The 16,658-nt window shown below is 34.2% G+C and overlaps 1 protein-coding gene across 4 annotated transcripts in view; it reads left to right on the top strand.

Moving 5' to 3' along the window:
• Positions 1 to 16,658, top strand: part of LOC123536630 (uncharacterized) — a 28,972-nt gene that overhangs the window by 11,309 nt on the left and 1,005 nt on the right. For 3 of the 4 annotated variants that reach the window (XM_045319960.2, XM_045319959.2, XM_053528435.1), the window contains exons 3-10: positions 1,118 to 1,253; positions 4,382 to 4,490; positions 7,039 to 7,260; positions 7,553 to 7,665; positions 7,980 to 8,103; positions 8,341 to 8,411; positions 9,438 to 9,634; positions 12,483 to 12,632. In XM_045319960.2, the coding sequence (XP_045175895.2) occupies positions 1,118 to 1,253; positions 4,382 to 4,490; positions 7,039 to 7,260; positions 7,553 to 7,665; positions 7,980 to 8,103; positions 8,341 to 8,411; positions 9,438 to 9,634; positions 12,483 to 12,632 (1,122 nt within the window). Of the gene's footprint in view, positions 1 to 83; positions 391 to 1,117; positions 1,254 to 4,381; positions 4,491 to 7,038; positions 7,261 to 7,552; positions 7,666 to 7,979; positions 8,104 to 8,340; positions 8,412 to 9,437; positions 9,635 to 12,482; positions 12,633 to 16,658 lie in introns of those variants that run through there. The other variant, XM_053528434.1, reaches the window with a different exon arrangement.

Below are 16,658 nucleotides of genomic sequence, written 5' to 3'. Positions count from 1 at the left end.
CGGTATACGTACGGAAAAATCTGATCCATCTGGTCAGTATGATCTCGGTATACGTACGGACATCTGATCCGTCTGGTAAGTATGATCTCAGCATACGTATGGACCTATCTGATCCGTCTGGTAAGTATGATCTCAGTATACGTATGGACCTATCTGATCCGTCTGGTAAGTATGATCTCAGCATACGTATGGACCTATCTGATCCGTCTGGTAAGTATGATCTCAGCATACGTATGGACCTATCTGATCCGTCTGGTAAGTATGATCTCAGCATACGTATGGACCTATCTGATCCGTCTGGTAAGTATGATCTCAGCATACGTATGGACCTATCTGATCCGTCTGGTAACTATGATCTCAGCATACGTATGGACCTATCTGATCCGTCTGGTAGCTATGAAAGCATATATCCTTATCTTTTAATTTCTAGTATATAATTTTAGTTGTTTCTATTTCATAAAACATAAAATCAAATTAAGATTAAATGTATTTCTATATCCTTCTTTTTTGAGTTTTTTTTCTGTGGATCACTGTACCGTTTATTGAAGGATTATAATTTTCAGTCAACAGCCGTATATCATAAACTGCTGAACAGTCACAAAACGTCACCAAATAATGTTAGTACATGAAGATACTTTTAAGGTCAATTATACGGCTACTAAACGCTAGCGCCACCACCAAATTGTGGTGATAAGGAAAAGAGCTATCGACATTTCCGTGGTGCAGCTATCGCCCGTTTCTAATTGTAAACAAGTGAGTAAGATTTATATTTTATATTATATTTTTATTGATAGAACTTTTTTCGAAAATCGAAGAATGTAGTTCCGTGTAACAACACTTTAACTGCAGGTTGGCTGTAATTTCTTTAAAATATTATGCAAATTGTGGTGCCAGGAGCTTGCGTTTAGTAGCCGTGAATTAAGTGACTTTTACATTAGACATTTTTTTCACGCCACCCATGCCCCGCCACATACACGCACAAAACAAACTGTTAAAATTTCCATACAGACATTTTGTAGAAAGACTGGTATCCACGACCGGTCCTGAACGTACCTTAAAATTATAGCGATTTGTTATATGTTAAGATATGTATCACTTCGAAATCTTATTTTTACAGACCGATATCTAAACAGCGAGCTTATGGCAAAGATTCTCGGCAGCATGCGCAACGAGGCTGCGCAAGTGGTAGACATTCGGCAGCGGGTGTACAATCTCCTTATGTATGAACACGGGCCATACAGTAAACTGCAACAGTAAGAGAAAATCACATTTCTAGTCTAATTGTTTTAATTAACGGAAAGATAATCTGTTCCCCTTTAAAGGTGATCAATCACATTTAAGTAAAATTTAGTGACATTTTTTACTTTTTGTATATTCTGTTAGAGATTTATTTAAGAAACAAAAATATCCATTACTTAGAGTTAGCTCCCTGTTAGAAATGTATACTTGATTTTCATAAAAATTTGTAATTACTCCCCTTTAATATGAAACTATTTAAAATGCTTGGTATTTCTTTTTATTTCCATATAATTCCGAGTTTTACATTCGCATTGGATAGATATACCAAATACTTAACAATCTGAATCAAAAGGTGGGTTTTAAAATGCATGTAGCTTCTGAATTTTATTTTTTTCCATTCTATCTTGGTTGCGCAACCAAGATAGGCAAAGGGGGGGGGGGGGGGGGGGGGGGGGGGGGGTAATAATAATTTTTCAAACTTGCATTTCTAATGAATTCAATCTATATATGTAATTGTTAATGCAATTATTTTACAAAAATAATACAATATATCGGTTATTTATACATTTTCTTAGGTAAAGTATGTTTATCACATTTATACTTATGATAAAATAACTCGATCTTGGTTGGGCAACTGCAATAGGAAAACCGCTAACTGAATATAAATGAGTGTAAATGATCAGATGTTAAAGTTTAAAACAAATCCGTTACTTAGCCAAAATCTGATTATCCACCTTAAAAAGTCGTTCAGAAAGTTTTACAGTGTCCACGATATGAAAGAGTGGATTTCACCGAAATAAGCTGAACAGTGTTAATACAGAATATATTTAGAGGGTTATGTACTTCAAACATGGATAAAAGACAAAAGTGCGAGGTTTAAGCAGATGAAAAATTGAATTGAATTACTACTGTAAATTTGAATCTAGGTTAATGTAAAAGTATACTACATCTTTATGTCAAGTAGCTACATAATACGAGTACAGGCCATGATATGTTTGATTTACAGCTCATTACTCAAAGTAATAATAAACTGCTTTCCTTTAGTAGAAATTGTATTCATAATACACCGTTTGTTTTAATAGGTTCGTATCAATAATTTTGACAATTTGCAATCCAGACAAGTCACGGCATTTGACTTTATGCCCCCATTCACATTTGGAGATGAGTTTTTTTTAATGTGACTACACGTGTTGTACTTTCATTTTTGAAAAAAAGGTCTTAAATGTAATGATAAATTGAAAATAATAATAATAATAAAACAAGAGAGTCATGATGACCCAGGATTGCTCACCTGAGTAATATGAGCTACATGTTTCAAATGTCAAACTGATGCTAAAATATTAAGAAAGTAGGTCAGTAGGTCACATTTATGGTCACTGAAAGTCAGTTTTAAGATCGGTGTGCAAAACTGTAAATGTCATCCAAATTTCAAGACTGTGTCTTAAAAACAAGAAAGTAGGTCAGTAAGTCACATTCATGATCACTGAAATTCAGTTTTAAGATCAGTCTGCAAAACTGTACATTTCATCCAGATTTCAATGCTGTATCTTAAAAAAGCAAGAAAGTAGGTCAGTAGGTCACATTCATGGTCACTGAAGTCAGTTTTAAGATCGATGTGCTAAACTGTAAATGTCATCCAAATTTCAAGGCGGTATCTTAAAAAACAAAAAGTAGGTCAGTAGGTCACATTCCACATGACCCAGATTCGAACTTGACCTAAAGATCATCAAGGTTAACATTCTGACCAAGTTTCATGAAGATACAGTCATAAATGTGGCCTTTAGAGTGTTAACAAGCTTTTCCTTTGATTTGACCTGGTAACCTAGTTTTTGACCCCACCTGACCCAGATTTAAACTTGACCTAAAGATCATCAATATTAACATTCTGACCAAGTTTCATTACAGTATGGACATAAATGTGACATCTAGAGTGTTAACTAGCTTTTCTTTTTATTTGATCTGTTGACCTAGGTTTTGACCCCACCTAACCCAGATTTGAACTTGACCTAAAGATCATCAAGATTAACATTCTGACCAAGTTTCATTAAGATACAATCATAAATGTGGTCTCTAGAGTGTTAAAAAGCTTTACATTTGATTTGATCTGATGACCTAGTTTCTGATTTCACTTGACCTAGATTTGAACTAAACCTAAAAATCGTCAAGATTAACATTCTGACCAAGTTCCATAGAGGTATTGTCATAAATATGGCCTCTACAGTGTTAACAAGCTTTACATTTGATTTGACCTAGTGACCTAGTTTTTGACCCCACCTGACCCAGAGTTGAATTTGACCTAAAGATCATCAAGATTAACATTCTGACCAGGTTTTATTAAGATATGGTCATGAATGTGGCCTCTAGAATGTTAACTAGCTTTTCCTTTGATTTGACCTGGTGACCTAGTTTTTGACCCCAGATGACCCAATATCGAACTCGTCCAAGATTTTATTAAGGGTAACATTCTGACCAAGTTTCATTAAAATTGGGCCAAAGTTGTGACCTCTAGAGTGTTAACAGTCAAATTGTTGACGACGACGGTCGACGGACACAGGGCGATCACAAAAGCTCTCATTGAGCACTTCGTGCTCAGGTGAGCTAAAAACATCGAGAATATATACACTGGTTTACTAACCACTGATGGAGACTTTAGAAACAAGCTTGTCTGTCAGCTAAACTATTCTTTATTCATAATCTGCTCACATCAGTTTATATATTATTATATACAGCTGCCTAGTGCATATACATACAAGGTCTTTGCCAACTTCCGTTTAGAAGTGAAGGCATCCATACTAATGACGTGTCCATATACTTATGATGGGTTTATTGCATATATCAGGTAAACGTCCGTAAAATATGATTCAGTTCACTCGAATGCAGACAACGGGGTCATTAGATTTCACGGGAATGGAGTGGTCTTTATTCTGTGTTGACAACGATATTTCCACTTTCATGAGGTTTATAAATACGACTTACGATTCGTTTGAATTATGGCTGTTGACGACACTACAGTCCATTTAAATAATGGCTGTTTTACGACTTATGATTCTAAATTTTACCATCCATTCAAACTATGGTTGTTTTACGACTTACATTTTCATGAATAGCAATCGATTTAAATTGTCGTTGTTTTTCTCTTCAGTTTAATGGAAGAAGAGTATAAGAGACACATAAAAGCGACTGAAGAAGAATTCCACACACTTCTCGGCAAGAGAAACAACTTAGCTAAAACATACAAAAAGTATATCGAGGTAGGTGTTTAATTTGGGAACATCTCAGTTAACTTGTGTGACAGTTTTTGATCTTGCAGAGACGACACACACAAAAAAAAAAACAAAACAAAAAAAGCAGTTTCAACAATATCACATAACTGAGCCGCTTGGACTCTATATTACTTTGGAAGAAATTACGTTTTATTTGAACTGTACAAAATCTTTCTCCTTTTGCTTATACATCTCTCTCTGTGTCCACTTCAAATATTTTTGTATCAAAAGTTGTACCTTTTATAATTACTTCCTTATTTTGACCATTTTGTTTTTGGTTGTTTTTGCCCTAATGTTGTCTAATAGAGAGATACATAAAACTACCAAGATGAATGGCTGTGGATATTGAACAGATATATACATACTGCTATTGAAATTGTGTACATGGCCGTATACATACGCATGTACCTACATATCTACCAGTGTACTCGTAAATATATATATCCCCAAACAACCTATTTTCAAACACAACCTGTTTTCGACCGCCTAGGACTTTGTATGATAAAAAATCTTTACAAGCCAAATGTATCAGTTGTGATTGTTTCACTGTTTACAGCAGAGACAGAACATGTTAGGAACCTATTCGCCTTCAGTTTTGGTACTTAGAAAATTATATAAATTCCATTTATGTAGCAGTACTATGTTTTCATGAGGTTTTTCTTATTACTAAAAAACCTGCATCTTTCCTTGTCTACTACCTATTCTTGCTTAAGCCAATATCAGTATTTATATATCTTTTGCACTAAATGTTTATTGCTTAACACATGCTTACTGCCAGAATTGTGAAGCATATTATTATTAAATTATTTTGACAATGCAATCATGATGCCTGTCCAACATTTTTTTTCATTTTCGAAGCAATTTGAACTATTTGGAGTATCAAACGCTTAGCAATTATAATATTATAATACATTGTCATATGTGACAGCTATCAATGTAGCAGATGTGACACCCTGGTTCTCTTGAGTAATTGAGCACATGATAGTTCTTTAGATAATGCACTAACTTTTGACTGCCATTTGCTTTACCCTACCCCCTGTAATTTAGGTGCCAATTTAGGCAAGTGTACCTACAGTATATTGATCTGCCATGTTGGTTTTAGTGTTTGTTGCCAGACTTGAATTTCGGGTGTATTATGTTTGCCATGTTGTAATGAAACTACAGTAAAAGTTTAGTGCTGTTTCATTTTGCTGGAAGGAAAATACCACCTGTGGTCGAATTTAGGTTGTAAATTTTCAGCACGACTTCCTACTGATGGCTTTCAAAATCATCCTGCCAGGGATTCGATCAGTTAGAAATTTGAAACTTAAATGGTATGCTTTTATAGCACTTATGCTGATAGAAAGTGTTAAGACAATAAACCAAAGATTTGAACTTGCATTTGTACAAAACTGCACAGAAAACCTGTTAAGCGGTTGAAAACTGGTTGTGCCGGGATACATGGACGTATAATTTTACGCGTGCACGCATAATTATGGGTGCCCGTATACATACGCATGCACCTACACATCTACCATTGTACTCGTAAATATATACATGGACGTATAATTTTACGCGTGCGTGCTCGTTTATATATTTACATGTGCACGCATATTTTTATACGTGTGTGCACGCCCACGAAGCAGATTTTCGACCCAAGTGATACAGCATAGATAACAATGCACTATTTCAACTACACGTAGCCATTTTTCAGTGATAGCTTCCATTTTGAGTTGAGTGTCACTATGTAATGCTTCCTGAGCTGATTACATCGTTCTAAATTTGTTTTAATCCTCTTGAAATAGAGTCATGCAATCTAATTTTATATAAAAGATTTGTTCTCTATTTAGAACGTATTTCTCTTTTTCTCTCACATGATGCTTCTCAGTTTACGTAACTGATTATAGGAGAAAAAAATTTACGAAACCTTACTTCTGTATACGGAAACATTCATGTAAAACTTTACTGGATTCTACTGTCTTACAATTTGTTTTTTAACAATGTCTTTGCTACATGTATAGCCGACAACACGTGAACCATTCAGTGTCACGATCTTCACTGAAATAAAATGTCAGACATTTTATATCTGGAAAATATGAACAAAATAAAAGAAAACATATTAACAAAAACAAATAAAAAAAGGAGTAAATCATCACCGCTCCGCGCTCTACATTAATACCGACTTTATTTATAGTGGATAACATATTTGGCTGAGCCAGTTTACAACATTGTCCACATATTAAAGGTGCATTTCCCAATACTCAGTAACAATTACAGCGGCGACTTTCAATTAATTAAAACGTTTGAATTTCTTTACATAATCTTTTGCATGACCACAAAAAAAAAAACAACAACAAAAAAAAAAAAAAACAAAAAAACATTAACTTCTTGTTCTCGAAACTAAAATCATTTTTTTATACTGACGAGTATCAATGAATAACTGTTGAGGTTGTGGAGAAAAGAATGGAAAGAAAGAAAGGTGTTCCAATCTAGCAGCCTTAGCCACTCGGCCAGGTAGGCCTTTAGTTCTGTAAATAAGACTATTATCTGTTTTCAGGCACATGAGCACTCTAGCAACCAGATCGAGACTTTAGAGTCTCAATTGTCAGAGAGAAGTAGAATAACGTCGTCCCGGCGTCCGTCGTCAAGGACAGGTCCACGTAAAATTGACGAAATGCGCGATAGGCTGTCAAGATTACGGCGTCAGAATGACGCAGAAACTGAAAAGGTGGCATCATTAGAGGAGGAATTGTTAGACGAAGAGTCGTCTGCAAAACACGTGAGTACAGTTAGTTCTGGAATAAGAGTATACTGGCGATCGTGCTTTTACCTTTGGCGGTTTGATTGTTTATGCTAGGTAATCAAAATTAAGAAAGATACAAATAGCCTATATATTGTTACATATTTTGCAATTATATATTATAATTCAACTCTTTTGAATCTAGATAATTCATATTTAATCGAATACATTCTGTTGCTAACTAGTTTACAAGACTACTCGACAATTACATAATATGTATATCATGCAAATATGTAGGACAAACATGTGTTGTTGTTTTTTTTTATTTCAGTTTCTAACGACGACTGAGAAGCGGCTTCAAGAGTTGGAAACAGAACGCATACGTCTGCTTATTGCTGAAATAAAACGTTATTTCGAAGCCTTGCAAAATACAGGACCACAAAGGTAAAATAATCTTAATTGCTTTTTGCACATGATGTTATTCCTTGTGTGTGAAGCTCAGTTGCAAATTCACAAATCGTCCATAAATTTCTTACTGGATATTAAGATGAATAACACTAGAATATTTTCCAAAAGGGCAGCCTTCTGCACATGTCTTTGTTCAATGTCTGTCTACTTCAAGTCCCGTACGAACTACATTTAGTAATCGCATTATGTACACTAAGTCTAAAGTGTTGCCCTTTTAGACACAATGAGAATTGCTCGTACAGAGCGGAAAGTACAATGAGTTTAAATAAAAAGTTGTATGTTATTTGAAGGTCACCCCGACTCGCAGTTAAGGGTCAGCAAATCAGAAGTCTCGAAGAGGCGGAAACACTCATAAAAGTTCACTGGCTGGACGTTCATACAAACGCCAAGAGGGACGAAGTGCCAAATTTCCAGGTATGAATTTACTTCTAGGAGCTATATGCAATATGGTTGACCTTGAGCTAAGTTTACATTATAATAGCTTAAGTTCCGAACATTTAATTTAGCATTGTTCAAAAGTTCAGACAAATGCATCTCTGAATAAAATATTTAATTGCTCTACCATCTATCAAATCAGGTTATTGCACAAAACTTGGAATAATAAACGGTGCCGAATTGACACGTCAATTTTTTTTTTCTTCACAAAAATAGGACATGTTTGCCGTTACATCAGCGAAATCGAAAGCCAAGACAAGTGCCAACGACTCAGATAGACAACCAAGGTAACTAATAAGAGGAAAACTCCTTTATTTCATTTGGAGAAAACTTTAGTAACAGTAAACTCTACACACTACAGGGAACAGTAAATTCTGTAATATGAATGCCCTTATTGTCGAGGACAAGGTCAATATTGTGGTCATCGAACAAAGGTCGCCGTCACCAAAAGTCTGAGACAGTTGTTTTTATAAATATGACATGGTTTTTGTTATAGTAATTGCTTTTGAATTTAAACTAGTACCCTTGTAACGAAAATAACTAACGTTCTGGGGATTCAATGCAGTAAAACCCCGCTAATAAGACCCCTATGATTCTTCTGTAAAAGAGTCCTAATAGCAGGGTGGTCTCATTATCGAGTTCGCCATAATAAATGATATGTGGAATTTTAACTGATATATTATTATCTCAAGTTTCGTCATGAATTCATGCAGAAACAAGGAATAATTATAGTGCTTTCTCGACAGTTTATTTTGTGGCTGGGAAAACAAGAACTGTAATTCATAAATGATAACGTTTTTATTTATTATCCTGAAACAGTTATTACCAATTCCTCCATGAAATAAAAATACTGTAACTTTCAAAAACATCTTTAACACACTTTAAATTTGATAAAGTTCAAAGCACTTTATAATTAATGAAAATTTTATAAACCAAATGCAAAGTTTTATAATCAGTAATCGGGCTATCATTTATATATATATATTTGGGAAGAAGTTCATTCATCACATCATAATTCTAACTGAAAGAAACTTCTGCTGTTAAACACAATTATGACACACATCATTCAATTCCTCTCATTTTCCGCATACTTCACAGATATGCAAAAGGGACAGAAAGTGGACCTATAAGTGGAGTTGTGATAGAAAAAAAGTGGCCTTCTTTGCGAATGGCGGGGTGGGCTTCCTAAGGGTTTTGCGACCACAAAATATAGAAGAAAAACAGATCCGTTCTTAAAACTGGTGGTCTTAATTTAGGGGTTTCATGATATGTTTCACTGTGCAAGTCATTTCTTTTTCTTCTGATCATTATAGTAAAGAAGATTCTAAGCCAGACAGTCACCGAGATCTACCACTAGCAGAAAGTGTTTCAACATATTTCTACTATAAATCCAGTTCGGGGTCTTCGGTAGAAGCCGACGGTGACGGCAACTCCGTCGTGGCTGAAGTCAATCGTATGCAAATTAGAAGGGCAGTTCATGACAAATTTCCGTCACAAAGACATTCTGAAGGTATATCAATACTGAACTATTGTAATTGATGGTATCTCAGTGATCAGTAGGGGCTTTCTCAGTTTTCTGTGTACATTATGACCGGGACTGAAGTCCGAGTTTACGCGGAAAAATGACGACGATTCTCATTGTTACAATTCCACGCAAAGAAGTCAAGAGGCTTGTATAGTATATAATATGGTTCTTTGTTACTTTAAAAACTTTTATCAAGAAGGGATAGATCTACTTTTAGTTTTATGTGCAAAAACCAGGTAAACTTGTTACATTTTTATTCACTACAACTTTATAGCAAGATATTAGTGCCAACAGTAAGACTTATAGCAAAGAGCCGGCATCAACAGTAGGAAGTCCTTATAGACTCCTATGAATGTTGTACTTTCTTCTGGACTCCTACGTATGATACCTCTTAGGAGTTACTGTGTCTTTAGTTTTATTCTGGCACCAGTACGCTTCCATACATCTTGTATTTGACAAGTGAGTGAGTGAGTTGGGTTTTACGGCGAATCGACACAAAATGGTCATATATCGCCGAAAAACAGAGTTGTCTGAACCGGCGCCATAGCTCTCTCGGCCACTGCGACAAACTGAAAAATTGGATGTCAATCAAAGTCTCAATGAATAGTATAAATTATATAAATGAATTTGAACGTCAGTGAAGCCTTACGTTTTTACAACAAAGCTTGAGAGACGCGCACCAGGAGTTTATCATAGTAAACCTGGCGAACGCACGTTTCGCTCTCTCCCCATATGGGTGTGTGTTCCTTTTGTTAGGTAAACTACTCCCTGTGACACTAATAACATATGACCATCCTCCTTTAATATCCTAAATACAACCAAGCACACGAAGAGGTGATTTCTGACAATCCTTGGTAACAGACGAATTCAGGACGAATTCTGTATTATTTGCCGCCTTCGAAAATGAACGTAGGTTGACATTTAACGAATTCGCACGGAGCTGTAATAGTAGAAATTAGTTTGTGATATTTGAAACGGGCGTTTCATGTATTGGTAAATCAGCGCGTGTTATTTGCAAAAAGACCGTAACAAATTCTCTCACTGATTTTTCAACCGCATCATGTTAGTATCTTTTTAGCTGCTTCTATGATTTGGAAATTACCAATCCTGCTTGTACCTGGCATTATGTTGCCTTTTTACTTCATGCAAACGTCTTACATCTTGACAGTCAAAGTTGATAGATTCTGTTTTTGACTTCAAATCCTGTAACCTTACCTGAAGCTTTCAAACTGCCCATGATGAATCGGAAGACCTTTATATATACAGAACAGGGAAAGCCCTACATGCTAAAATTCTCCTCTTCTTCGCGTTATTAATTTGACTGTTTTAGGCTTCTACATGTATTTGATCTGCTTCAAAATAACTTTCTAAAGCGTGCTTAAAGAATATGCAGTCCATTTATTTTCAACAAAATATATGCCATAACCTCCGGAAACAACGAATAAGGAGCTTATCGGTTAATCTTCAAAATCATCAGGCGTACATACTGGAATAGAGTCTTACGTTACCTTTGGGTCATAGGCATTCGGCGCATTTGTTTGATCAATAATGATGATATATTTATAGACAGTCCAGGATTTCTGGTTTTTCTTTACACTATTTTTGAGATGGGGTCAGGGAAGATACAGTTGGAAAATGTTTGGTAAAACATCCAAATTATTTTTTTCTGAGTTTGATAAACCATTACAAGTGTCAGCTATACGCTGTTTACAATATTTAACAATATAATTCAGACCTGCATTTTTAGTTTATACTAATTTATTTTAGCTCAGTTATGATGAGAGCTTCAAGCTTATTTAAACACTCTCGAGTCCGCTTCCTGGAAAAACCAGTACTGGTGTCATATGAGAATGCATGGCCGTGACCCCAATGGGGCTCGAACCCACGACCTGCATTTTAAAGTTATGTCGTGAAAAATTTCAGGTTTTATTAGTCTTTTAATGGGAAATTTCAGCTTTAACATTTGTCGGGTAAAAATCCTACTACTCGGCCTTCGGAATTTGGCCCAAATTCGGTTCCAATTAAAAAAAAGTCCGTATGTCTGACATGGTCTGATGCATTTACTCATTACCAATTACAGTACATGGTCGTACATTCCTAAAACAGACTATACTGTTCAGACTGCTTGATCTTCGCATGACCATTTTTTGTCTAAAACCGATCTCGTGTAAGTACTGTTTAAGCTATTTATCAATAATTCACTCACACGGGATAATAGACTAACGTCCCTATAGTTTATGTGGGGTGGAGGGGTGGGGAGTAGGTTTATAGGTTAGGGTGGGTCTTTAAACAATAATATAAACCAAATAGAATTAAAAGCTTAAAAATGAATGCAGGTTTACTTTTCTTGCAGGAATCGAAATATCTATTCATAAATCCGTTACATTTCTTTCTGAAATCCTTGTGATTTTGCTTACAAGTCCGTTATCATAGATCGTCACACATCAACTGACATACGTAAAGTATTTTGTTTGTCAAAAATTCCAATTTGGCTGTTTGTTCGCTTAAGATCTCTCAAATCATATGGTGCAAATTTTGTTAAAATTCATCACGTAGCTTCTCCTACTGTTGCTAGAACAATCGTGGACAGTTTTTTTGTGAGATACTGCAGACAAAGGGAGCAAACTGATTATGAAGAACACAACGGTTTGAGCACAGAGTTAAGGATGCTGTACTGAATAAGCTACCATGTAATGTTAAAACAATTTCACTGATATTATGGAAGCATGCGTTCTTGTATGTAAGCTCAGAACGTTAATGGATACAGTTTATATAAATGTTAGTGGTGTATAGAAATCAACATGTTTTTTTTTTTGTTTTGTTTTTTGTTAAGATTCAATAGAAACGTTGAATTTACCACCGGAGGTTCGGTGTCCAGCTGATATCTCTGTCCTGGAACCTCACAAACAGTACACAACTAGAATGGGGGTTGGTGGCAGATTTCGCCAGAGCGAGGATTGCCGTCAAGTGGCACATCTAACAGGTAATTAAAGGATAAAAAGGTAACGATATCTCTCTACTGCAGTTAGTTACCATGGCATTATACTTTTATCACTCTCTGATTATCTCATCAAAACAAAACAAAAAGGAAAAACCAAAAAAAAAAAAAAAAAAAAAAAAAAATGAAAACAAGAGGAAAACGTTCTTCATTTTATACTTGGTTTTGATGTATTCACATTAAAAAATAGAAATTAGATATTTTTTTACTTACGGAATACTTAGACTTGTATTACTTAATTCCGTATAACTGCTCGAAAGTCTGAATAAAACGCGGTACATTTTGATTTTGGTTTAAAGAAGGATATCCTTGGTTTTCTCACATTTATTTCAATACCAAACACGATAATTAAACTTTCCCCTCACTAATGAGATATTCTATACCATAAAGTATATACATGATCCTGCAGGAAGGCCTTTTCATAAAGGCCTTTTCATAGCGATAATTTATCCTTGAATATCCTTGAGTTACCAAGGGTATCAAAAGATCAGGGGCATGTCAATAATAACGGTTTATATTTACTTGATTTTTGTAAACAGTCGGGGTTTAGAATAATGAACGGAAGATTAGGGAGTGATCTGAATATCGGACAATATACTTTTGTAAATAATCGTGGGGCTAGCGTTATTGATTACGTTCTAGGTAGGCCGGAATTATTTGAACATGTATATAATTTTCATGTTAATGAGCCGAACATATTGTCTGACCATTGTCTGATTGAATTTTCGCTGGCATTTGATACAGTTAATCAAACAACTGCAAGTAATGATGAAGCAAATTTTGTCAACACTAAATATATATGGAAAAATGACTTATGCTCAGAGTTTGTAGACCGCCTGAAATGTGATGATATTACGGAAAATTTTAATAGTATAGGAAACAACATTTCATTGTGCACAGATAGCAATAGTATTAATGAATGTTTGAAAAGTTTCGAAGATACAATAGATAGTGTGGCGTCACCATTTTTTAAGAAGTCTATCAAGTCAGGTATTAATACAACTGGTGAATATTTTGTAAAAAATGAAAATCCCTGGTATAATGACGAGTGTTATGAGAAAAGAAATGTATTTTTTCGATTGTTAAATAGATATCGTAATAATCCATGTGATGAAAATAGAGTAAATATGGTAAAAGTTAGATCAGAATATAAGAGTTTATTGAGAAAGTGTAGATATGAATACGATAAGCAGAAAACTTCCCAACTTGAAAACTGTAGGTTTAAAAATGCACGTAGATACTGGAAAATGTTGAAAGAAGCTGCTGGCGTTAAACCAACAAGTATCCCTCTATCAACGTTTGAGCAATATTTTAGAGCAGTGAATAACCCAGAAGATAGATTTTTTGTACCTGACGAAGATGTATTAGAATTTAACAATAGATATAGGGAAAATGAATTTAAAGTTATGTTTGAAGAGTTGAATACTATTATATCTGAAAATGAAATTAGAATAGCAATAAACCAATTAAAACACAATCGTTCTGCAGGTCCGGATTTATTACTTAATGAATTTTTCATTGCAGGAAAGGACATTTTTGTACCGTTATTGTATATTCTGTTTAACAAAATTTTTGAAATGACAGATGGTTAGAAGGTTACGTCATTCCTTTACATAAGAAAGGAAGTATTAATAATGTTGAAAACTACAGAGGAATTACACTATTGAGTAGTCTAGGTAAATTATTTACAAGTGTCATAAATACTAGATTGAAAAACTGGGCTGAATCTTATAATGTATATGTTGAGGCTCAAGCTGGCTTTAGATCAAACATGAGTGCTATAGATAATGTGTTTGTATTAAATGGTTTAATTTCCAATTTTTTAAATCAAGGGAAGCAACTTTTCTGTCTATTTGTTGATTATAGTAAAGCATTTGATTATGTTGTTAGAGAAAATCTCTGGTACAAACTTATTAGATTAGGATTACGTGGAAACATTTTAAATATAATTCAATCGATGTATGATTGTGTGAAATCAAAGGTAAAATACTTGAACAACTTGAGCGAAGAGTTTACATGTTCACTCGGTGTCAGACAGGGGGGGTGCTTATCTCCCTTTCTTTTTTCTATGCTGCTGAATGATCTGGAAGAAACATTTATACATAGTGGTATTGAGGGTCTTGATATTCATATGTTTAAACTTTTTCTGCTTTTGTACGCCGATGACATTGCCATTTTCGCCAATTCTGCTGAAGAATTGCAACAATGTATACATTTGTTAAATGATTATTGTAATACTTGGAAATTAAAAGTAAATGTATCCAAAACTAAAGTGATGATATTCAAAAGGGGTGGTAGACTGGCCAGGGATCTGGCGTTTTATTATAACGGAAACTTAATTGAAATTGTTACGAAATTTACATATCTAGGTATTGTTTTTACATGTGGAGGCTCTTTTAGCACTGCGCAAACAACGTTAGCAGGACAAGCGCAGAAAGCAATTTTTAGTTTAGAGAAATACCTATATAAATTTACGTATATTAAACCTAGACATAAGATGGATTTATTTGATACTTTAATTGCCCCAATACTGAATTATGGAAGTGAAGTTATGGGTTTTAGTTCTAGTCAATCCATGGAACGTGTACATATGCAATATTGTAAAAAAGTCTTAGGTGTTAAAAAAACAACACAGAATGATTTTATATATGGAGAACTAGGTAGAATATCCTTACACTGTAGACACTTATTTAATGTTATTAAATACTGGATAAAAATCTTAGGTAGTAAAGAGAACAAGTATATAAGTAGAATTTATCAGGTATTGAAAAATGATTTTGAAACTAACCCAGGAAGACAGAACTGGTGTTCTCAATTAAAAGGACTTTTATGTTCTCTTGGCTTTTACGAAGTTTGGCTGCAACAAAGCGTAGGTAATGCAGATATGTTTTAGAAATAGTTAAGCAAAGACTAAAAGATAATTTTGTACAGAATTGGCATGAAAGGTTACAAGAATCGACTCGAGCATTATTTTATAGAACTATTGCAAATTTTAAATTTCAAGATTATTTAGATTATTTCACGGTTACTAAACTTTGTCAATCTTTTGTAAGATTAAGAGTGTCATCTCATAGGTTACAAATAGAAGCAGGTCGATGGGCAAGACCAGTAAGAATCCCAGTGATTGATAGAAAATGTGTAATATGTAATAAGCTAGAAGATGAATATCATTTCATACTTGAATGTTCAATGTACTCTGATTTAAGAAAACTTTACATACATAAAGGTATTGGAAACATCCAAATATGTTCAAATTTATTGAGTTGTTAACGCTAGAGAATACCATATATATAAGAAAACTAGGAATTTATGTATATAAAGCATTTCAAAGAAGAAAACGACAGGTTATATGGTACACGTGAATAAATGTTTTTAGACATGAATAAGATATCACTACAATCACGTTTTTGTATAAAAGAAAATGACCATCTTTAAGTCAATAATTCTGAGGCTACTTCATTATCTTTACTTTATGTGTTTTGAAGAAATTTATCCATGGTATCTGTCTTGCATGTATGTTTTTGTAAGATTGATAAATTTGTGGATATAGTATATTGATGTTAAAATAAGTAGCCTTTCTTACTTTTCGTTTCGGTAAGATCGGTCGCTTAGCCGCAGTTAGTATTTTTGTGTGTGCATATGTATATTAATATGTTTATCGTTTGACAATATAAATGATATGCAACTGCATAACTGTCAATTCTCACTAAGAAATGCAGAATTTATAGATTGTATAATTCCTGAAATTTTATCAGAATGAATGTGTCTACGATATCATTATTTTATATACAAGTGTAGTTGATACATTAAAAGAAATATTGTATTAACATAATCTAAATCATTTATGTTAAATGAAAAGGTTGCAAAAAATATTTGTCAGACCTTCTCCACATTGAAGTGTATGTAATTATATATATGTTTTCACTGTTCGTCATATCTGTATGTATGCTTGTTATGCCATGATGGGCTAATAGCCTTATGGAATAAATAAAATAAAACTGAAAACTGAAA

Source organism: Mercenaria mercenaria, chromosome 17 (assembly GCF_021730395.1).
Source record: "Mercenaria mercenaria strain notata chromosome 17, MADL_Memer_1, whole genome shotgun sequence".
NCBI lineage: Eukaryota > Metazoa > Mollusca > Bivalvia > Venerida > Veneridae > Mercenaria > Mercenaria mercenaria.
This window is presented reverse-complemented; position numbering and strand designations above follow the sequence as displayed.